Here is a 24,603-nt window from a genome sequence, read left to right on the forward strand (position 1 = left end):
GTTTCCTGTATTTATACTAGTGTTGCACAATTCAGGCTTGTAAACTCAATATTTGGTTCAGCTTGGCCTTCATGGACCCCACAACCTGGTTCCAGCTGGCAATGTCTGCAGATGATCTTTGGCAAAGTTAGTTCTTTTAAAATAGACTGCTCTGTGATGATGAAAGTGCTTTTGAGACATTGTAAATATATTCAATGAATGAAATTATCGCTTTGGTTTTAGATCATCTGCAAATTACAGTGAGAGATCCAGTGGAAATGAGAACTTCAACCAAAATCTCTGCACTATTTTAAATATTACAGTAGTGATTTTCCTTCAAGAAGACCTAATTTAGTTTCCTTTGTTTTTCTCAGAGCATAATGTTCTAAAATTCACATTCGTGTATGTTGTTACAGAAGTGTAAGTGCTTAATTTTCTTTTACATGTGAATTAAATTTCTTCTGGTGCAGTTGTGACCTCTTTTGGAATCTAAAATCTCTAATGCAAGTTAGTTTTCCAACTAGCACTTCGTAAATGCTTTGGTGGTGCCTCATGTAAGCTTCATCTTTCTTATTCAGGACTGAGGCTGGCAGAGCAGCTTGGCCGCAGAGAGGATGAGGCTAAAATTAGACATCGACTGGGCCTTTCGCTGTGGGTCAGCAGAAACCTTGAAGAGGCACAACACCAGGTACCTGACACTTGCACCAAAGGTGGATCATAACCTTTAGGGGTGGGGATTCCACAAACCGAGTGCCACATTTTCAGAAGTCGTATTTACTTTTCATTTCTATTGTTTGTTCCTTTATATAAAAAGATAAAATGAAGTAAGAAATTAACATCGTACATCACATGAAAACAGGTTTTAATGCACTAAACACTTAGCAAATATTTGCTCCAACCTTTTATTGTTCAATCACAACTGATGTACCAGAAATTTTTAAAAGTCCATGTGAATTATATTCTGTTTATTTAATCACAGGAAAATGAAAGTAAGGACAATATCAGTTGTTATCTGAGAATGCATGTAAGTCTCATAAAGCTCACAGTAAACTTTAAGACCTCAAGAAATGTTGGTCTTAATGTGTTACAGAAACACTTTGATATACATTCTGTAGGCTGGAGCAATGGATGGTGAAGTTAGATGCTGTAACCTCTTCCCAATATATGGCTGACCAGAATTTCTTTTGAATTTCCCACCTGCACATGTTGGAAGGATTCAACATACTTGTCTATGCCAATGAAAGATGCTGTGATGCACAAACTCGGCGCATTGTAGATTATTTATAATATTCACTCAGCATCTTTTTTCATTTCAGCTTTATAGAGCATCTGCCTTATTTGAAAATATACGTCATGAAGCACAGCATAGCACGGATTATAAGCTTTCATTGTTTGACCTTCAAACGTCATCCTACCAAGCTTTACAACGTGTATTGGTTAGTCTGGGTAAGTAAAGTTCCAGATTGTCCCGAGTGGAATCAATTCCTGGCACACTGGCAAAGATTTTTTTTTTAATTAGATGACTTTTTTTAATTCTCAGGCAATAGCTAACAGTCAGTAAAAGTGAGCATGGCCTGGCCTGTGCCTTTACTGGGTCAGTACAGTATTCCTTGTGATATTTAATTCAACACAATAAGGAAGCATTACTTTGCTTGGTGCAGTGCAGCTGAGATTGGGACCAGTGGATCAGATAATACATAAATCCACATATCACTATGTGCCACCATGATTTGATAAATCCAGTGCAGGGCTTCACTCTGCTATCCTTAAGAAGAAAACACCACTAAAACAAATTAATCTGCTTGTTCATTTCAATATCTTGTGGGACCTTCATTTGTGCAAATTGGCTGTCACTGTTGCCGATACATGACAATGATTGCATTTCAAAATGCAACTAATTGACAGTAAAGCACCTTTGGACGGCTTGATGTCCCAGTTTGAAATGCAAGATCATTTTCCTTTAATTGGCAATTTTACTCTGATATAGCTGTACGTATAAATAGAAGATGTCATTTCATACAGAATGGATTCTCTGGAGCTTTGAACTCAGCTATGTGTCTAAAATTCCATACCTGACCTGAGAATATTTGTTTATGAAAATGAATGGTTTCCATTCCCTCTTGATACCATTATTACCTCGGTGACCACAGAGAGCGTATGATTTCCGAAAATTAAAAGTTGTTTGCAAAATTTCATGCTTGTCTGTTTCCAAAGATTTGCAGTTTATAGTTTATTCTGCTGCAGGTTTGAGACAACCAAAATAAGTGGTGAATCAACATTAGGTACTGCTTAAGGAGTTAAGAAGATAATACTGTAAATAATATGGGAATTCTGAGTAAAGGTATTCAGTTAACAAAAAATCTAATTGAAAATTTACCTTTCACAAACAATTACTATCAACTTTATAGAGCATATTTTTGGAGATAATCATGTGTACGGAATTGAGGGTATCAGGACAGTGAAACTTCTTTAAATCAAAATATTTTACACAATATGTGGATAATGTCCTTGTCATATGTAAGCAAAGTATTGTATATTTTTAAATTAGATGAAGTATATATTTATCTTAAATTACAGGTTTCTTCCTCATATATTTTGCTTTTTTATAATCTTGTTAGGTCGTCATGATGAGGCATTAGCAGTAGCAGAGAGGGGAAGAACAAGGGCATTTGCAGATCTCTTAGTAGAAAGGCAAACTGGACAGCAAGAATCTGACCCATTGACTCCTGTCACAATTGACCAGATTCTGGAGGCCATCAATAATCAACGTAGTCTGGTGTTATACTATTCACAAGCAGCTGGATACCTCTACAGTTGGTTACTGGCACCAGGAGCAGGTATGGATGTATTATAATGTCTCAAGAGTTAAACGTAACCTTGATCCTTGAAATAATTAATAGCTCCACTGATATCTCTCCTATAATGTAGCATTGATTGTGCCATTTGTGTATTGTAATACCAAATCTTGGCATTGTGGAATTGTCGAAAATAGGGCTTGGCATTTCATGAATGTATCTATGTTCAAGAATACTAATCTTAGTTTTAAATCTGTCACTGCTGAAAATTAAAATATTCAGTTACACTTTTTGACAAAGAGCATTACAGTTCTTCCACTGTCCTATAAATGCATACACCTTAGACTCCATCGCTAAAACCATGTTATTGTTATTTGTGCTGTTTGGAATGTGCAGTGCTCCAATTGGCCCCTCACAGGGAGTGTTGGCAGTTGTTTATTGGAAAGCTGTTAGCTTGACATGAGATTATATCATCAAGATTTCTTTAAAACATTTGTTTGTCACAGTGATATGAAAGTATTTTCCTTTTTTCTAAAAAAACTTAATATTGGACTTGATAAATTGAATGCAAAAACAGACTCATTATGCTGAATCTTTGCAAAGTTCTGATAAAGTCATAAATAGTGTCGAGCTCTGCTCGCCACTGTATATGAGGGATGTGATGGTAAAAGTAAGGGTGCAGAGGAGATTTCTCAAAATGGTTCCAGGGATGAAGAATTTTTGCCACGAAGTTAGATTGGTGAAGCTGGAATTGCTCTCCTTGGAACAAAGAAACTTGAGTGAAGATCTGCTGGTGGGTCTACACGATGATAGCAGGTTTGAGTAGGATAGACAAAGCAAAACTTTAAAGATTTGGGCAAGTGATGCACACAACATGTGAGGATAACATTTTTTATGCAGTAAATGGGAAGGACTTGGATTTTGTTGCCCTATGGCGTTGGTAGAAGCAGAGGCAATTAATTTAGGGAGGAAATTTGTTGGGCACTTGGGGGAAGGAAACTTGCAGGGCTACAGGGATAGAGTGGAGAAATGAGGCTAACTCGATTACTCATAGACAGGTGATTTGGACTCAATGGGCCATATGGCTTCCTTCTGCACTATGTGGTCCTTGGGTTGAATTTTACCAAAAACAATCAGCTACATGGTAATTTTGGGGAGTTTCATGGAGGTTTTCTCTCTAACCTATCTTACGTAATTCCCTGCTGCTCACCTCATTTGTGCATGCACCATGTCTCTAGTTTATGCTATCATGCCCTCAGCAATGGCAGAAGTACTTGTCAATGTTGAGATCCCCAGGGGTTTCCACAAAACTATATTTAAAGCCTAGTCCTGCCGAAGCTCCTGCACTGCCAGCCCAGTGCTATGCTTCGTAGGGAAGCTACTGGGAGAGGAGCCTTCTCAGGGCTCATAGGTGACATGAGAGACACATCATTGCAAATACAAGCTCCCATTGATAAAAGAATTGCCATTTTACATCACCTGTCTGATTGACCGTGATTGTAACTGCAGCTACAAGGATCAAGCTGCACGTAGAGTCAGAGAGTTGTACAGCATGGAAAGAGACCATTCATCCAACGCATCCATGCTGACCAGATATCCCAACCTAATCTAGTCCCATGTGCCATATCCCTCCAAACCCTTCCTATTCATAAACCCATCCAGATGCCTTTTAAATGGTGCAATTGTACCAGCCTCCACCACTTCCTCTGGCAGCTTATTCCATACACGTACCACTCTCTTAGGTCTCTTTTATATCTTTCCCCTCTCACCCTCAACCTATGCCCTCTAGTTCTGGACTCCCCGCTTCCTCAGGGAAAATACTTTGTCTATTTATCCTATCCATGCCCCTCATGATTTTATAGACCTTTACAAGGTCACCCCTCACTCTTCAACACTCAAGGGAAAACAACCCCAGCCTATTCAACCTCTCTCTGTAGCTCAAATCCTTCAACCCTGGCAACATCCTTGTAAATTTTTTCTGAACCCTTTCAAGTTTCACAACATCCTACTGATAGGACCTTACCATTAAGAGTATAAATCCTGCTAAGATCTGCTTTCCCACAATGCAGCACCTCACATTTATCTAAATTAAACATCATCTGCCGTTCCTCCGTCTACTGGACCATCTGATCAAGATCCCATTCTACTCTGAGGTAACCTTCTTCGCTGTCCATTACACCTCCAATTTTGGTGTCATCTGCATACTTAATAACTATACCTCTTGTGCTCACATCCAAATCATTGATATAAATGACGAAAAGTAGTGGACCCAGCACCAATCCTTGTGGCAGTCTACTGGTCACAGGCTTCCAGTCTGAAAAACAACCCTCTGTCTTCTGCCTTTGAGCCAATTTTGTATTCGAATGGCTAGCTTTCACAGTATTCCATGACATCTAACCTTGCTAGCCAGTCTCCCATGGGAACCTTGTTAAACGCCTTAGCCCTCTGCCCTCATCAATCCCCTTCATTCTTACTTCAAAAACTCAATCAAGTTTGTGAAACATGACTTCCCATGCACAAAACCATGTTGACTATCCCTAACCAGTCCTTGCCTTTCCAAACACACATGCATCCTGTCCCTCCGGATTCCCTCCCACAACTTGCCCACCACTGATGTCAAGCTCATGGGTCTATAGTTCACTAGCTTGTCCTTACTACCTTTCTTAAATAGTGGCACCACGTTAGCCAATCTCCAGTCTTCCGGCACCTCACCTCTGATTATCGATGATACAAATATCTCAGTCAGGGGCCCAGCAATCACTACCCTTGCTTCCCACAGAGTTCTAGGGTACACCTGATCAGGTCCTGGGGATTTATCCACTTTTATGCATTTCAAGACATTTCAGCACTTCCTTCTTTGTAATATGAACATCTTTCAAGATATCACCATCTATTTCCCCACATTCTATATCTTCCATGTCCTTCTCCACAGTAAACACTGATGCAAAATACCAGTTTGTTATCTCCCCCATTTCCTGTGGCTCCACACAAAGGCCACCTTGCTGAGGGGCCCTATTCTCCCCCTAGTTATCGTTTGTCCTTAATGTATTTGTAAAAACCTTCTGGATTCTCCTTAACTCTATTTGCCAAAGTTATGTCATGTCCCCTTTTTGCCCTCCTGTTTTCCCTCTTAAGTATGCTCCTACTGCCTTTATACACTTCTAAGGATTCATCCAATCTATCTTGTCTATACCTTACATATGCTTCTTTCTTTTTCTTAACCAAAGCCTCAATTTCTCTAGTCATCCAGCATTCCCTACACCTACCAGCCTTTCCTTTTACCCTAACAGGAATATGTTTTCTCTGGACTTGTTATCTCATTTCTGAAGGCTTCCCATTTTCCAGCCGTCCCTTTACCTGTGAACATCTGCGCCCAATCAGCTTTTGAAAGTTCTTGCCTTATACCGGCAAAATTAGCATTCCTCCAACTTAGAACTTTCAGATCTGGTCTATCCTTTTTCATCAGTATTTTAAAACTAATAGAATTATGGTCGCTGGCCCCAAAGTGCTCCCCCACTGGCACCTCAATCATCTGCCCTGCCTTATTTCCCAAGAGTAAGTCACTTTTTGTACCTTCTCTCATTGGTGCATCCACATACTCAATTAGAAAATGTTCTAGTACACACTTAACAAATTCCTGACCACCTAGTTCTTCAAATGCTCTCTGTGGGTGGGGTTTACTTTTCCCCAAGGCACAATGTAGCATACCATCATCGCATTGTTCAATGTGTGAGCGTCACATATTGGACAGGCTTCACATTGTTGAAAGCGGTCAGTTCTATTTAACAACAGCAAAAATGATGAAAAGACAAATAAGTGCTTTTGGGAACAAAACGGCATTATGTGTCTTTTGAACAAAAACAAGTTTATAGTCAATGAATGATATTGCTCTCAGCTCACACCTATTCCAACCCAGTATCTGTTAAGCCCTGTCTGGTTTGTTGTTGTTCCAAGCTCTCCTGCTCAATTTCCTCAGCTGCCTCCAGAGAAGACTCTCCCAGCTGATCAGAGTCCATTGCAACTTTGCTTTGATTGCTCCAGATGTACAGAATGCTGCACTTCAGGAGTGTTTGGTGTGCTCTGTCTGGGCTGTACTGCAAGTCTCTGTCTCACCATTAGAAATTTAATTGGAGAATCAAACTTTTTGTCTTGACATCAAGAGCCTCATCTTTCGAATCTCTCCATATTTTCCCAACTGACCTGCCATTGTTCAGTGTCTGGGAAAAGTCACTCCTTATGACTCAATGATCAGATGGCAAAATACTGGGTCTGATTTTAAATCAGTGTAAGTGATTAGGTTTTGTGAGACTTCAAAGAAAACCCCATTTCCAATGCACCAAAATATTTCTTTCTGCTATGAGGTTATCCATTTTGGATTGATAATCGGTAGATCAAGGTACTTTTTAGATGGCGTAAATTTAAATACAGTGGATTTCCAAAGACATTTGGGGCCTTACGTGGCGAGATCTTCAAAATTTCACGAACAGGTACAGAAATGATCAAGAAAGCTGATGAAACACTGGCTTTATATCTAAAGGACTGGAGTAAAAAGATTCAGAAGTTATGTGACAGTTATGCAAAACCGTGGTGAGATACCATTTGGAATACTGAGAGCAGATCTGGGCCCCACACCTTAGGAAGGATGTATTGGCCTTGGAGGGAGTACAACATAGTCTTACAAGAACAGTACCTAGACGTTGGGGGTTAAGTAATGAGGAGAAAATTAAGCTTGTCTTTCCTAGAATTTAGAAGGTTAAGGGATAATCTGATTGAAGTCTTCAAGATATTAACAGAAAAAGACACAGTCAATAAAGTATTTCCGTTGGTTGGAGGTTCTAGAACTGAGGGCCATAGTCCGAGAATCAGGGCCAGACTGATCAGGGGAGATGTTATGAAGCACGTCTACACACAGGTTTGGAATCGCTCTTCCACAAATGGCAGTGAATGCAGTTGTTAATTTTAAATCTGAGTTTTTTTTGTTAAGCAAAGGTATGTTGGGATATAAACCAAATGGCATGTATATGGAGTTAGGCCACAGATCAGCCATGACCTCATTGAATGGTTGAACAGGCTCGATGGCCTACTCCAGTTCCTCTGCTTCACCTGTCCAAATAATGGAAACATTTTTCATGGACACATTTTATAGTTTAATACTTATATTTTAAACTTTGTAGTAATTTGTTTGTTATTATTTAGATATTATGTAGAAGAGTAACCACAGTGCTTGTAGCGAGATTAGCCAGGTGGACCTCAAAATATAAATTCCCCGATTGGGCTGTTACCTGGTCCAATCAGGGAGCCCTGGCTGCCAGATATAAACAAGAGCGTCAGAGGTTCTGCTCACTCTGTGAGCTGACTCTCAAGGAGTTGGATCAGTGTCAAGGGCTTCCCATGTGTCAAAAAAAAGGGTGACTTGGTGACAGGATCCTGGCCTCTGTGGAATTATTCCAGTAACAGGTTTTTAATCATTTAACATACAATTCACATTTACACGTCCAATTGACCTCAATGCAATAAAAGTGATGCTTTGTTTAAATGAAGAAGAAAATGTAAATGAAGTGGAGCTACAAATTGGCCAGAGGTAATGCAATTTCAGCTAGAAAAGAATTGGATACATGATTTTCCATTCACTGTCAGACTGTAACATTTTAATAGACAGTGTTACACTGCATAGTCAAATGCAGGAAATGAGGTCAAATAATTTAGTGATTCATTTCCTATGTGATGAGTAGCCCAGTGGGCATTCTGCAACAAAAAACTGACTTGATTTTTAATTTTGATTAATTTCCAGAAAAAAAATTAATGATTAATTAAAACATGTTTGAAGAGTATTATCATCAAGATCTCTTTCAAGCATTTCTTTGTAAATTAGATTTTTTTTAACCATGTCGAGGGAGATAATTTTGAAAATGCATTATTATTCAGCTTCAGTACACCACATAATGATTGCCAGCAAGCAATGAGCCCCAGATGTGGAGGTGCGAAATGGTGTTAGGTGCTACATTATTGTGCTTAATCAGAGTGAGGTCTGTGCTGGAATATTTGTGCCTCAGAATGGGAAATGAAGCATAACTGCTGGAAATAATAAAAAGTAACTTCCAGTACAGTCCATTGGAAAGAAACAACAAGAAAAATATCCCTGTTGATTTTCCTTTTGAGAAATTGATTACAATTTTAATGTCTTCTCCCATTGTTTTTGAAGTGAAATTAAACTGTTTATGAAAGTGATCAATGTTAATAATTAACTCACCAGCAGTATTTAAAAAAAAACTTATTATGCCACAGTTCTGAATCTAATCTGATAGTGGATTTCAAATTTCTCAATATCTTTTGTATTAAATATCTGGAAGGCGTTCTTAAAAGGAAGACTGGTGGAATTTTTGCACTCTGAAGAGAGATAAGTTACCAGAAAACACCGCTGAGGATAACTGCATTAATCGGTTTAAGAGAAAATTAAGTGGATTTCTAGAAAGAGAGAGAGTGGTTCCTATTGTAACACTGTTTTTTGGCTTGAAAATTGTCATGGCCCAATGATATGGAGAGCTAGGAGAGCAGGGCTGGAGGAAGAGAGTGGTCGGGGCTTCTGCAATCAGGGTGAAACATTTAGGTGACAGGGTCGTTAAATAAAAAACATCCATGTTTTCATTGGATTTTTCAGATCAAGAATTAAGCCAGTTTAGACCTGCACACCATTAAAAATGTGAGAATTTAAGGGAGTCTCACTCTCAGGTCTCCACAGATACCACTGCTTTTTGGAGATTCCAGCTAAAAAGGTTTCGCTCCTGATCCCACACTTTGTCTCTCACTCTATGAAGCCCTGATTGAGACATTTGGGGGTAGATTATGCTCAGAGGTTTTCTGGATAATTACCATAATAACTGTTATGTTGAAACTCTGTATTATTGGAGTAAATGGCCTTCCCACCAGTTCTGTATCATTGGAGTAAATGGCCTTCCCACCAGTTCTGTATCATTGGAGTAAATGGCCTTCCCACCAGTTCTGTATTATTGGAGTAAATGGCCTTCCCACCAGTTCTGTATCATTGGAGTAAATGGCCTTCCCACCAGTTCTGTATCATTGGAGTAAATGGCCTTCCCACCAGTTCTGTATTATTGGAGTAAATGGCCTTCCCACCAGTTCTGTATCATTGGAGTAAATGGCCTTCCCACCAGTTCTGTATCATTGGAGTAAATGGCCTTCCCACCAGTTCTGTATTATTGGTGTAAATGGCCTTCCCACCAGTTCTGTATTATTGGAGTAAATGGCCTTCCCACCAGTTCTGTATTATTGGTGTAAATGGCCTTCCCACCAGTTCTGTATCATTGGTGTAAATGGCCTTCCCACCAGTTCTGTATCATTGGAGTAAATGGCCTTCCTACCAGTTCTGTATTATTGGAGAAAATGGCCTTCCCACCAGTTCTGTATCATTGGAGTAAATGGCCTTCCCACCAGTTCTGTATCATTGGAGTAAATGGCCTTCCCACCAGTTCTGTATTATTGGAGTAAATGGCCTTCCCACCAGTTCTGTAACATTGGAGTAAATGGCCTTCCCACCAGTTCTGTATCATTGGAGTAAATGGCCTTCCCACCAGTTCTGTATTATTGGAGTAAATGGCCTTCCCACCAGTTCTGTATCATTGGAGTAAATGGCCTTCCCACCAGTTCTGTATTATTGGAGTAAATGGCCTTCCCACCAGTTCTGTATCATTGGAGTAAATGGCCTTCCCACCAGTTCTGTATTATTGGTGTAAATGGCCTTCCCACCAGTTCTGTATTATTGGTGTAAATGGCCTTCCCACCAGTTCTGTATTATTGGAGTAAATGGCCTTCCCACCAGTTCTGTATTATTGTTGTAAATGGCCTTCCCACCAGTTCTGTATCATTGGTGTAAATGGCCTTCCCACCAGTTCTGTATCATTGGAGTAAATGGCCTTCCTACCAGTTCTGTATTATTGGAGAAAATGGCCTTCCCACCAGTTCTGTATCATTGGAGTAAATGGCCTTCCCACCAGTTCTGTATAATTGTTGTAAATGGCCTTCCCACCAGTTCTGTATTTTTGGAGTAAATGGCCTTCCTACCAGTTCTGTATCATTGGAGTAAATGGCCTTCCCACCAGTTCTGTATTATTGGAGTAAATGGCCTTCCCACCAGTTCTGTATTATTGGAGTAAATGGCCTTCCCACCAGTTCTGTATTATTGGAGTAAATGGCCTTCCCACCAGTTCTGCATCATTGGAGTAAATGGCCTTCCCACCAGTTCTGTATTATTGGAGTAAATGGCCTTCCTACCAGTTCTGTATAATTGTTGTAAATGGCCTTCCCACCAGTTCTGTATTTTTGGAGTAAATGGCCTTCCTACCAGTTCTGTATCATTGGAGTAAATGGCCTTCCCACCAGTTCTGTATCATTGGAGTAAATGGCCTTCCCACCAGTTCTGTATCATTGGAGTAAATGGCCTTCCCACCAGTTCTGTATTATTGGAGTAAATGGCCTTCCCACCAGTTCTGTATTATTGGAGTAAATGGCCTTCCCACCAGTTCTGTATCATTGGAGTAAATGGCCTTCCCACCAGTTCTGTATCATTGGTGTAAATGGCCTTCCCACCAGTTCTGTATCATTGGAGTAAATGGCCTTCCCACCAGTTCTGTATCATTGGAGTAAATGGCCTTCCCACCAGTTCTGTATTATTGGAGTAAATGGCCTTCCCACCAGTTCTGTATCATTGGAGTAAATGGCCTTCCCACCAGTTCTGTATTATTGGTGTAAATGGCCTTCCCACCAGTTCTGTATCATTGGTGTAAATGGCCTTCCCACCAGTTCTGTATTATTGGAGTAAATGGCCTTCCCACCAGTTCTGTATCATTGGTGTAAATGGCCTTCCCACCAGTTCTGTATCATTGGTGTAAATGGCCTTCCCACCAGTTCTGTATCATTGGTGTACATGGCCTTCCCACCAGTTCTGTATCATTGGAGTAAATGGCCTTCCCACCAGTTCTGTATTATTGGTGTAAATGGCCTTCCCACCAGTTCTGTATTATTGGTGTAAATGGCCTTCCCACCAGTTAGATTAGATTAGATTACTTTACAGTGTGGAAACAGGCCCTTCGGCCCAACAAGTCCACACCGACCCGCCGAAACGCAAACCACCCATACCCCTACATTTACCCCTTACCTAGCATTACGGACAATTTAACATGGCCAATTCACCTAACCTGCACATCTTTGTGACTGTGGGAGGAAACCGGAGCTCCCGGAGGAAACCCACGCAGACACGGGGAGAATGTGCAAACTCCACACAGTCAGTCGCCTGAGGCGGGAATTGAACCCGGGTCTCTGGCGCTGCGAGGCAGCAGTGCTAACCACTGTGCCACCGTGCCGTTCTGTATTATTGGTGTAAATGGCCTTCCCACCAGTTCTGTATTATTGGTGTAAATGGCCTTCCCACCAGTTCTGTATTATTGGTGTAAATGGCCTTCCCACCAGTTCTGTATTATTGGTGTAAATGGCTTTCCCACCAGTTCTGTATCATTGGTGTAAATGGCTTTCCCACCAGTTCTGTATTATTGGTGTAAATGGCCTTCCCACCAGTTCTGTATTATTGGTGTAATTTGCCTTCCCACCAGTTCTGTATTATTGGTGTAAATGGCTTTCCCACCAGTTCTGTATCATTGGTGTAAATGGCCTTCCCACCAGTTCTGTATTATTGGAGTAAATGGCTTTCCCACCAGTTCTGTATTATTGGTGTAAATGGCTTTCCCACCAGTTCTGTATTATTGGAGTAAATGGCCTTCCCACCAGTTCTGTATCATTGGAGTAAATGGCCTTCCCACCAGTTCTGTATCATTGGTGTAAATGGCCTTCCCACCAGTTCTGTATCATTGGAGTAAATGGCCTTCCCACCAGTTCTGTATCATTGGTGTAAATGGCCTTCCCACCAGTTCTGTATCATTGGAGTAAATGGCCTTCCCACCAGTTCTGTATCATTGGAGTAAATGGCCTTCCCACCAGTTCTGTATTATTGGAGTAAATGGCCTTCCCACCAGTTCTGTATTATTGGAGTAAATGGCCTTCCCACCAGTTCTGTATCATTGGAGTAAATGGCCTTCCCACCAGTTCTGTATCATTGGTGTAAATGGCCTTCCCACCAGTTCTGTATCATTGGAGTAAATGGCCTTCCCACCAGTTCTGTATTATTGGAGTAAATGGCCTTCCCACCAGTTCTGTATCATTGGAGTAAATGGCCTTCCCACCAGTTCTGTATTATTGGTGTAAATGGCCTTCCCACCAGTTCTGTATCATTGGTGTAAATGGCCTTCCCACCAGTTCTGTATTATTGGAGTAAATGGCCTTCCCACCAGTTCTGTATCATTGGTGTAAATGGCCTTCCCACCAGTTCTGTATCATTGGTGTAAATGGCCTTCCCACCAGTTCTGTATCATTGGTGTAAATGGCCTTCCCACCAGTTCTGTATCATTGGTGTACATGGCCTTCCCACCAGTTCTGTATCATTGGAGTAAATGGCCTTCCCACCAGTTCTGTATTATTGGTGTAAATGGCCTTCCCACCAGTTCTGTATTATTGGTGTAAATGGCCTTCCCACCAGTTAGATTAGATTAGATTACTTTACAGTGTGGAAACAGGCCCTTCGGCCCAACAAGTCCACACCGACCCGCCGAAACGCAAACCACCCATACCCCTACATTTACCCCTTACCTAGCATTACGGACAATTTAACATGGCCAATTCACCTAACCTGCACATCTTTGTGACTGTGGGAGGAAACCGGAGCTCCCGGAGGAAACCCACGCAGACACGGGGAGAATGTGCAAACTCCACACAGTCAGTCGCCTGAGGCGGGAATTGAACCCGGGTCTCTGGCGCTGCGAGGCAGCAGTGCTAACCACTGTGCCACCGTGCCGTTCTGTATTATTGGTGTAAATGGCCTTCCCACCAGTTCTGTATTATTGGTGTAAATGGCCTTCCCACCAGTTCTGTATTATTGGTGTAAATGGCCTTCCCACCAGTTCTGTATTATTGGTGTAAATGGCTTTCCCACCAGTTCTGTATCATTGGTGTAAATGGCTTTCCCACCAGTTCTGTATTATTGGTGTAAATGGCCTTCCCACCAGTTCTGTATTATTGGTGTAATTTGCCTTCCCACCAGTTCTGTATTATTGGTGTAAATGGCTTTCCCACCAGTTCTGTATCATTGGTGTAAATGGCCTTCCCACCAGTTCTGTATTATTGGAGTAAATGGCTTTCCCACCAGTTTTGTATTATTGGTGTAAATGGCTTTCCCACCAGTTCTGTATTATTGGAGTAAATGGCCTTCCCACCAGTTCTGTATCGTTGGAGTAAATGGCCTTCCCACCAGTTCTGTATCATTGGTGTAAATGGCCTTCCCACCAGTTCTGTATCATTGGAGTAAATGGCCTTCCCACCAGTTCTGTATCATTGGTGTAAATGGCCTTCCCACCAGTTCTGTATTATTGGAGTAAATGGCCTTCCCACCAGTTCTGTATCATTGGTGTAAATGGCCTTCCCACCAGTTCTGTATTATTGGAGTAAATGGCCTTCCCACCATATCTGTATCATTGGAGTAAATGGCCTTCCCACCAGTTCTGTATTATTGGAGTAAATGGCCTTCCTACCAGTTCTGTATAATTGTTGTAAATGGCCTTCCCACCAGTTCTGTATCATTGGAGTAAATGGCCTTCCTACCAGTTCTGTATCATTGGAGTAAATGGCCTTCCCACCAGTTCTGTATCATTGGAGTAAATGGCCTTCCCACCAGTTCTGTATCATTGGTGTAAATGGCCTTCCCACCAGTTCTGTATCATTGGTGTAAATGGCCTTCCCACCAGTTAGATTAGATTAGATTACTTTACAGTGTGGAAACAGGCCCTTCGGCCCAACAAGTCCACACCGACCCGCTGAAGCGCAAACCACCCATACCCCTACATTTACCCCTTACCTAGCATTACGGACAATTTAACATGGCCAATTCACCTAACCTGCACATCTTTGTGACTGTGGGAGGAAACCAGAGCTCCCGGAGGAAACCCACGCAGACACGGGGAGAATGTGCAAACTCCACACAGTCAGTCGCCTGAGGCGGGAATTGAACCCGGGTCTCTGGCGCTGCGAGGCAGCAGTGCTAACCACTGTGCCACCGTGCCGTTCTGTATTATTGGTGTAAATGGCCTTCCCACCAGTTCTGTATTATTGGTGTAAATGGCCTTCCCACCAGTTCTGTATTATTGGTGTAAATGGCCTTCCCACCAGTTCTGTATTATTGGTGTAAATGGCTTTCCCACCAGTTCTGTATCATTGGTGTAAATGGCTTTCCCACCAGTTCTGTATTATTGGTGTAAATGGCCTTCCCACCAGTTCTGTATTATTGGCGTAAATGGCCTTCCCACCAGTTCTGTATTATTGGTGTAAATGGCTTTCCCACCAGTTCTGTATCATTGGTGTAAATGGCCTTCCCACCAGTTCTGTATTATTGGTGTAAATGGCCTTCCCACCAGTTCTGTATTATTGGTGTAAATGGCCTTCCCACCAGTTCTGTATTATTGGTGTAAATGGCCTTCCCACCAGTTCTGTATCATTGGTGTAAATGGCCTTCCCACCAGTTCTGTATTATTTCCACCAACACCATTGGGAAGACCCCTGTGGAATTTCTGCTCCCTGGGCAGAAGGTAAGACTGGTAAATCTCTCTCAATGAGAACATATTTTATCCTGAAACCTCACTTTGTTGAGGAATATGCACTGACTGAAGATGTATGTGACCTGCCCCAATTTTTCTGTTACCTATTGTGCCTCTGTTGTCCATGCAAACACTGTCAAATGTGTGAAAGGCTAAGTTTTATCCAAAATATGCTGTACATTGTGCTGCATCTGTTGCTTTGGAATGTTGAGGGGCGGCGGAGAACAACATGGATCACAGTTTAACAGTGCAGACGCTGATTCAGTATAAATGTGGTTGCTCCTTCTACCCACTGGAGACTGTAGAGGTCTGAGTACTCATTCCTGTCCTAATGAGAAAATAAGTTACCAACATTCTATGTAAGATGTGGGAATCAATTCTGCTCAGAAACTTCACACTAGAAACTGTTTGGCATCAGACCACAAACTGACTTATGTTAAAAAAGAAACTGGGTAGTTTCAAAATTTAAGTTGCCCCTTATAATCTGGATCATTTTATGTTTACAAAACTCAACCAAAATTAAACCAATTCCTTAAAATTCCCTTTGCACCAAAACATGCCTCCTGTGAGATGTTCTGTTCTCTAATATCCAGTGATAGCTCGCAGAATGTAATGAAAACCACTCATTCTGAGTGTGTATTTGCTATTGTGTATGTTTTCTTACTGTTCAGTTCACCAGGGCCTCTCCCTGTGTGAACATAAGACATAAAACAGTACAGCACTGTACAGGCCCTTTGGCCCTCGATGTTGTGCCGGCCTTTTATCCCACTCTAAGATCAGACTGACCTACATACTTTTCATTGTACTATCTTCCATGTGCCTTAAATGTCTCCAGTAGCACTGTTGGCAGTGCGTTCCACTCACCCATTGCTGTCTATGAAAAGAACCTACCTCTGACATCTCCCCTAAACCTTCCTCCAATCACCTTAAAATTAAGCCCCTAGTGTAGACATTTCCACCATGAGAACAAGTCTCTAGCTATCCACTCTATCTGTGCCTCTCTACATCCTGTACACCTCTATCAAGCCTCCTCATCCTTCTTTGCTCCAAAGAGAAAGGCCCTAACTCCCTCAACCTTTCATCATAAGACATGCCCTCCAGTCCAGTCAGCATCCTGGTAATTCACCTTTGCATCATCTCTAAAGCTTCCACATCCTTCCTATCATCAGACGACCAGAACTGAACATCATATTCCAAGTGTGGTCTAACCAGTGCTTTATAGATCTGTAGCATAACCTTGTGGCTCTCAAACTCAATCCCCCTGCTAATGAAAGCCAAAACAACATATGCTTTCTTAAAAACCCAATCAACTTAGGTGGCAATTTTGAGGGATCAATGGATGTGGACCCTAATATGGTTGAAAGTGAGGATTGCAGATGCTGGAGGCCAGAGTTGAGAGTGTGGTGCAGGAAAAACACAGCAGGTCAGAGAGTATCCAAGGAGCAGGAGAATCGATGTTGCGGGCAAGATTCCTGATGAAGTGCTCATGCCCAAAACATCAATTCTCCTGCTCTTTGGATGCTGCCTGACATGCTGTGCTTTCCAGCACCACACTATGGACCCTGAGTTCCCTCTATTTCTCCACACTGCCAAGAATCCTGCCTTTAACCCTGTAAATTGCATTCAAAGTCGGCTTTCCAAAGTGAATGACTGCACGCTTTTCTAGATTGAACTCCATTTGCCACTTATCAGCCCAGTCAATGTCCCTTTGCAACCTACAACAGTCCTCCACATTATCTACCACTCCACCAACCTTCTTGTCATTGGCAAATTTACTAACCCACCCTTCCACTTCCTCATCCAAGTCATTTATAAACATCACAAAGAGCAGAGATCCTGGAACCAATCCCCGCGGAACACCACAGGTCACAGAGCTCCAGGCTGAATACTTTCCATCTATCATCACCCTCTGTCTTCTATGGGTCAGCCAATTCTGTGTTGTTCTCTAAATAGCCAGGTGTTTAAAAACATACTTGGTGGAGGATTAGTACCAGCTTCAGTGTTCCTTCCAGCTGTTTGAGAGGCTGGCATCACTTCTTGGTTGACCTATCTGCTAGTAAAACAGTGACTGCAGCTTTACCATCGTGATGCACCTTAGTTCCAGATTCAAACCTTAGAATGGGAATAGGTCTCCTGAGGCAGAATATGTGCCTCTTTTGTCCAACTTCTACAATCCAGATTACTTTGCTTCTCTCTGCAATCTACATGAAAGTTTAATTATTATTGATGAGCTAATCATCTCTATTTGCTGGCTGTAAGGATGCAATAAGAAATTATTTTTGTGGAGAGTCAACCAAGTACTTCATGGAGATGTCCCACGGCATGGATATGTACTTACGTTTAGCACATATTGACCCAGAATTCTATACTGCTTAAATCAGAAGACTCAATTGGGGCTGAAACTGTTTCTGCTGGTTTTCTGCATGAAAAGTGAAGGACATATATTTCTAGCTCTTGAGCCCTCATGCTTTTAATTAATGTGTATTAAAATGAGGACCACTGATGCTGCAGCCCAGAATGTCCTATATTTATGCTGGCAGTGCACATGGGCTCGGTTAGAATGAGAAGTATAAGGCACAGCTGTTTTCAAGATCAGCTGAGACTAGCTGAAGTAAGGAGTTTTTGAGTCTGATGACTGCTGAAAGTTTGAATTACTGCAGTTGGGAACAGCCTTTTGGAGTAATTCATTTTTTGGCATTAAGCCTAGACAGTCTTAAACTTGTTTCTGACTGCCTGTGAAAGTTCGAGACCACTGAGAGATTCCAAGATGACCTCCTTCATCCCCCACTCATGCATAAAGGAAAAGCCTATCAAGAGCAAGAATGGCCTTCCCTATGGTCACTGTTTTGCAGGCAGTTTTCATGGAGGAAGAGGTTCAAGAGAGCACAGAGAAAAGAAGAGTGGAGCATATTTAAGCAGGATAAATCCCAGCAGCTGGTTTTCCTCTCCAATTTATAACTGACTGAGGTTGCAAGAAAACCAGTGGAAGAGGATGTGGATCAGAAAATTGAAAATGCCCAAAAGGCAATGATGCAAGTGCGCTGAGGGCTGCCTTTGGATCTGCAGTCACTGTAAACTGATCACAAAGTGCTCTTTGACAATGAAGGTGACAACTGCACTCAACGTTATGGAACAAGGCCATTTCAAATAGTCACAAGGGATCTCTGTCTTATCTGTCAGCGTGCCATTCATATGTGTTGATCGAGTGACTGACGTTTTTCAGGAGAGCTGTTTTGAGAAACAGGAATGATATTGAGGCATTCAATTTTATGTGATATCTTTTAGACAAAGTGCAGAGTACGCCGGATAGAATCCATGTTGCTTTGAAAATATTTGCATTTTAACCCCTCACCTTCCTGTGCAGAAATGGTTTCCACACACTAAATGTAAAGACTGTGTATGACAACAATAAGCAAATTTTCATGTTAAAAAGAAATTTGTTGTAAGTTGCCCTGAGACATTATTGTTTCAGAATTTGGTCCTGCCTGCTCTTTTCAGGTCATAAATTAATGTTAAATGACAATAAGCAAATTTTCATGTTAAAAAGAAATTTGTTGTAAGTTGCCCTGAGACATTGTTGTTTCAGAATTTGGTACTGCCTGCTCTTTTCAGGTCATAAATTAATGTTAAATGATGACCTTCTAGCGACAGTTCAGACCTCCGTTCAGACCAGATTGAGAGTTTCATGAATAATACAGAGCATCAATCAAGCACTTGCCCCTCCTAGAGAGGTTATACAATAATTATCAGGGTGTTGACGGGGCACTTTGGCTGCCTTGACAAACCAGAATCAACTCTAGGCAATGGAAATGCATCTTCAAATGCTACATGGGCTGTGTTGTAGAACTGTTAAGCATCAGTGTGAAGGTTGTGCACTGGGGTCATTAACCATGTCTTCTGGAGGGGGTGCCTTGTTACCCATGAGACAGCACTGGAAATGATGGGAAAGGAGACGTTCAAAAAACCTGGAAATTCTACAAAATGCAAGCGTCCTGAAAGGTTCCTCATAGAGGGCACGTGCCTACAAAAATTATTGCTTGTGATCACTAAAGAAGTGATGCTTCCCTTTGGATCCATGTACAAAATCATTATAGCCTTGATCTCTATTTTACTTTTCAGGCACGAGACAACTGGCTCAGTCTGACACTTGGTGGCCCTCCTTATCTCCTGCATGCCAGCTGTACAACCTTGGAATCTATAGCCTATATGCTGGGTTTTTTCACAGTGTCCTTAACTTTCAGGTGCAGGGGCTGTGTGACTGCAGATGGAGAATTCGGCTCATTTTGCCTCATGATTTTGGGTCCGGCTGATGGAGGTAGTAGACCGGTTTGGACAATGCAGCAGTTATCACCACCTGTCATGACGTGGTGGTGTGAACATTCTTGCAGTCCCTTGCTCCAACAACGACATAGCCAAACAGAGCTAGCTTTTGGAGTAATGGTGTTGCCATGAGATCTTGTTTATGCCTTTTTGGTGAAACAGGTTGTGAAAGACCAAGACTAACAGGAGAGAGGAAAGCAGTGCAGAGGTAGTGGCAATCCAATGGGTAGTAGCAAGAAAGCACATTACTAGAAATAGGAAGGACAGAAAGGGAGACAAGAGAGAAGAGGCAGTGGCATTTTTTGATTAAGGAAAACATTGCTACTGTAATTAGAGAGGATATTTCTGAGGGATCAGCCAGTGCAAGTATATGGGTTGAACTTAGAAATAAGAAAGGGATGATCACCTCGATGTGATTGTACTCTAGGTCCCCCATTAGTCAGAAGGAAATAGAAGAGGAAATATATGGAGAGATCTCAGATGTATGTAAAATTAACAGTTGTAATAGCAGGGGATTTTAATTTTTCAAACATTGACTGGGACTACCATAATGTTAAAGGTTTCGATGGTGAGGAATTCGTTAAGTGTGTTCAATAAAATTTTCTTTATCAGTATGTAAATGTTCCAACGAGAGAATGAGCGAAACTTGACCTTCTCTTGGGAATTAAAGTAGGGCAAGTGACTGCAGTTAGGAGGTTAACCCTTTGGGACCAGTGATCATAATTCTATTAGTTTTAAAATAGTTAAAATAAATTAGTTTTAAACTAGAAAAGGATAAGCCTTCCATATAAGTTAAAGTTCTTAATTAGAGTGAGGCGAGTTTTAATGGTGAGACCAGAACTTGCAAACATTGATCGGAGTAGATTGTTTGCAGTTAAAGGGATGACTAACAAGTGGAAAGCGTTCAGAAGTATTATAGCAAGAGTTTAGTGTCATTATATTCCTGTTAGAGTGAAACCTAAGGCTAGTAAGAATGGGGAACAATGGATCAGTGAAGGTATTAAGGTTCTCGTCAAAAACAAAAAATAATCATTTATTAGACATGGATAACTGGGATCAAATGAATCTCTTGAAGAATATAAAGAGTGTAGGGGCATTCTTAAGAGGAAATCAGGAAGGCAAGGTGGGAATATGAGATAGCATTGGCATATAAGGCTAAGGATAATCTGAGGAGATTCTACAAATACATTAAGAGCAAATGAGCAACTAGAGAGAGAGTAGGGCCTCTTAAAAATCAACAAGATCTTTATATTGAACCTCAAGAGATGGGAAAGATATTAATGAATATTTTGTATTGATATTTACTGTTGTGACAGAAATAGAAGCGAGAGAACTCAGGGAAATAAATATTGATGTTTTGAAAACAGTTCACATTTCAGAAGAAGTGCTGGAGGTCTTAGAAATTATAACGGTTGATAAGTCTTGAGGGCCTGACCCAACAGTTCCAGGGTGTTATGGGAAGTCAGGGAGAAAGTTGCGGTGACCCTGGCAAAGATATTTGTATCATCTATAATCATGGGTGAGGATGCCGGAGGACTGGATGCTGGCTAGTGTTGTATCTTTCAGAAAGGCTGTGAGGAGAAGCATGGGAATGATAGACCTGTGAGCCTGAAATTGGTAGTGGGTTGGTTGTTGAAGGTGATTCTGAAAGATACGATTTACGTGCGTTTGGGGAAGCAAGTAATGATTAGGAATAGTCAACATGGTTTTGTGTGAGGGAAATTGTGTCCTTCTGGCATGAGCCCTTCTTCAGGAATGAGGAGAGTGTGCCAAGCAGGCTAAAATAAAAGGTAGGGAGGAGGGGCTTTGGAAATGCGATAGGTGGAAGGAGGTTAAAGTGGGGGTGGGGGCGGAGAGTTCAGGAAGAAGATTGCAGGTTAGGAAGGTGGTGCTGAGTTCTCGTTGGAACATTTACATACTGATAAAGAAAATTTTATTGAACACATTTAACGAATTCCTCACCATCGAAACCTTTAACATTATGGTAGTCCCAGTCAATGTTTGAAAAATTAAAATCCCCTGCTATTACAACTGTTAATTGCGGTCTTTGAAGAAGGAGGCCATCTGGGTTGTTCGGTATTGGAACTGGTCCTCCTGGGACCTCTGGGACACCCGGACCAACTAACCCAACCACCCCGTGGTCATACATCTGAGATCTCTCCATATATTTCCTCTTCTATTTCCTTCTGACTAATGGGGGACCTAGAGTACAATCACATCGAGGTGATCATCCCTTTCTTATTTCTAAGTTCAAACCATATACTTGCACTGGCTGATCCCTCAGAAATATCCTCTCTAATTACAGTAGCAATGTTTTCCTTAATCAAAAAATGCCACTGCCTCTTCTCTCTTGTCTCCCTTTCTGTCCTTCCTATTTCTAGTAATGTGCTTTCTTGCTACTACCCATTGGATTGCCACTGTGGGGGAGGGGAAATGAGAAACCTGCATGTCCTTGGTGGAGTGGGAGGGGGAGTTGAAGTGTTGAGCCACGGGGTGGTTGGGTTAGTTGGTCCGGGTGTCCCAGAGGTCCCAGGAGGACCAGTTCCAATACCGAACAACCCAGATGGCCTCCTTCTTCAAAGACCGCAATTTCCCCCAGATGTGATCGACGATGCTCTCCACCGCACCTCCTCCACTTCTCGCTCCTCTGCCCTTGAGCCCCGCCCCTCCAATTGCCACCAGGACAGGACCCCACAGGTCCTCACCTACCACCCACCAACCTCCAGATACATCATATCATCCATCGTCATCTCCGCCACCTCCAAATGGACCCCACCACCAGGGATATATTTCCCTCCCCTCCCCTATCAGATTTCCAAAAAGACCACTCCCTCCGTGACTCCCTTGTCAGGTCCACACCCCCCACCAACCCAACCTCCACTCCCGGCACCTTCCCCTGCAACCGCAAGAAATGCAAAACTTGTGCCCACACCTCCCCCCTTACTTCCCTTCAAGGCCACAAGGGATCCTTCCATATCCGCCACAAATTCACCTGCACCTCCACACACATCATTTACTGCATCCACTGCACCTGATGTGGCCTCCTCTATATTGGGGAGACAGGCTGCCTACTTGCGGAATGTTTCAGAGAACACCTCTGGGACACCCGGACCAACCAACCCAACCACCCCGGGGCCCAACACTTCAACTCCCCCTCCCAATCCACCAAGGACATGCAGGTCCTTGGACTCCTCCATCGCCAGACCATAGCAACATGACGGCTGGAGGAAGAGTGCCGCATCTTCCGCCTAGGAACCCTCCAACCACATGGGATGAACTCAGATTTCTCCAGTTTCCTCATTTCCCCTCCCCCCACATTGTCTCAGTCCCAACCCTCGAACTGAGCACCACCTTCCTAACCTGCAATCTTCTTCCTGACCTCTCCGCCCCCGCCCCCACTCTGGCCTATCACCCTCACCTTAACCTCCTTCCACCTATCACATTTCCAACGCCCCTCCCCCAAGTCCCTCCTCCCTACCTTTTATCTTAGCCTGCTTGGCACACTCCTCATTCCTGAAGAAGGGCTCATGCCCGAAGCGTCGATTCTCCTGCTCCTTGGATGCTGCCTGACCTGCTGCGCTTTTCCAGCAACACATTTTCAGCTCTGATCTCCAGCATCTGCAGTCCTCACTTTCTCCTAGAAAATTGTGTCCTTCACCACCTGATGAAGGAGCAGCGCTCCGAAAACTAGTGCCTCCAATTAAACCTGTTGGACTATAACCTGGTGTTGTGTGATTTTTAACTTTGTACACCCCAGTCCAACACCGGCATCTCAAAATCATAAGATCACAAAGATATCTTGAATGATTGCATCAATGGGCTGAGGAGTGGCAGATTGAGTGAAATTGGATGAATGCATTTTGGGGAAAACAAACTCAGGGCAAGACTTATGTAATTAATTTTAGGATCCTGGGTAATGTTGTAGAATACAGAGATCTAAGGATTCAGGTACATAATTGTTTGAAATTTGTGTCACAGGTATACAGGGTGGTTAAAAAAGTGTTTAGCATGCTTGCCTTCACTGCTCAGATCTTTGAGTACAGGAATTAGAACACCATATTGAGGTTATAAAGGACATTGGTGAGGCCTTTTCTTGAGTACTATGTGCAGTTCTGGTCACCCTGTTGTAGGACGGCTATTATTAAACTGGAGAAGGTTCAGAAAAGATTTACCAGGACGTTGCCGGGAAATGGAGTGTTTGTGTTAAAGAAATAACCTGGACTTCTTTCACTGGAGTGTCGGAAGTTGAGGGGTGACCTTATCGAGGTTTATAAATTCATGGGGAACATAGGTAAGGTGAATACTAAAGGTCTTTTCCCTAAGATGGGGGACTTCAAAATGAGAGGGCATATTTTTAAGGTGAGAGGAAAAAGACTTAAAAAGGACACGAGGGGCAACATTTTTACATAGAGTAGTTCGTGTGTGGAATGAACTGCCAGGGAAAGTGATGGATGCAGGTACAGTTACAGCATTTAAAAGACATTTGCATGAGTAAATGAGCAGGCGGATTTGGAGGGATATGGGCCAAGGGGAGAAAGTGAGGTCTGCAGATGCTGGAGATCAAAGTTGAAACTTTATTGCTGGAACAGCACAGCAGGTCAGGCAGCATCCAGGGAACAGGAGATTCGACGTTTCGGGCACAGGCCCTTCTTCAGGAATGTAGAGAGAAGCAGAGAGCTTCTTCAAGGAAGGCATCCTTGTAAGAGGATTCGCAGTTTAGGTTGAAATCTTCGAGGAGAAAGTGAGGTCTGCAGATGCTGGAGATCAAAGTTGAAACTTTATTGCTGGAACAGCACAGC

At 42.3% G+C, this 24,603-nt stretch overlaps 1 protein-coding gene across 6 annotated transcripts in view; it reads left to right on the plus strand.

Moving 5' to 3' along the window:
* ttc28 (tetratricopeptide repeat domain 28) overlaps positions 1-24,603 on the plus strand; it is a 774,630-nt gene that overhangs the window by 567,804 nt on the left and 182,223 nt on the right. For all 6 annotated transcript variants that reach the window (XM_043715612.2, XM_043715613.2, XM_043715615.2 and 3 more), the window contains 3 exons: positions 558-667; positions 1,296-1,425; positions 2,598-2,816. In XM_043715612.2, the coding sequence (XP_043571547.2) occupies positions 558-667; positions 1,296-1,425; positions 2,598-2,816 (459 nt within the window). The remainder of the gene's footprint in view (positions 1-557; positions 668-1,295; positions 1,426-2,597; positions 2,817-24,603) is intronic.

This window comes from Chiloscyllium plagiosum, unplaced genomic scaffold (assembly GCF_037043375.1).
Source record: "Chiloscyllium plagiosum isolate Xiang-an unplaced genomic scaffold, Cpla_swu_hap1 HiC_scaffold_24, whole genome shotgun sequence".
In the NCBI taxonomy this organism is placed as follows: Eukaryota; Metazoa; Chordata; class Chondrichthyes; order Orectolobiformes; family Hemiscylliidae; genus Chiloscyllium; species Chiloscyllium plagiosum.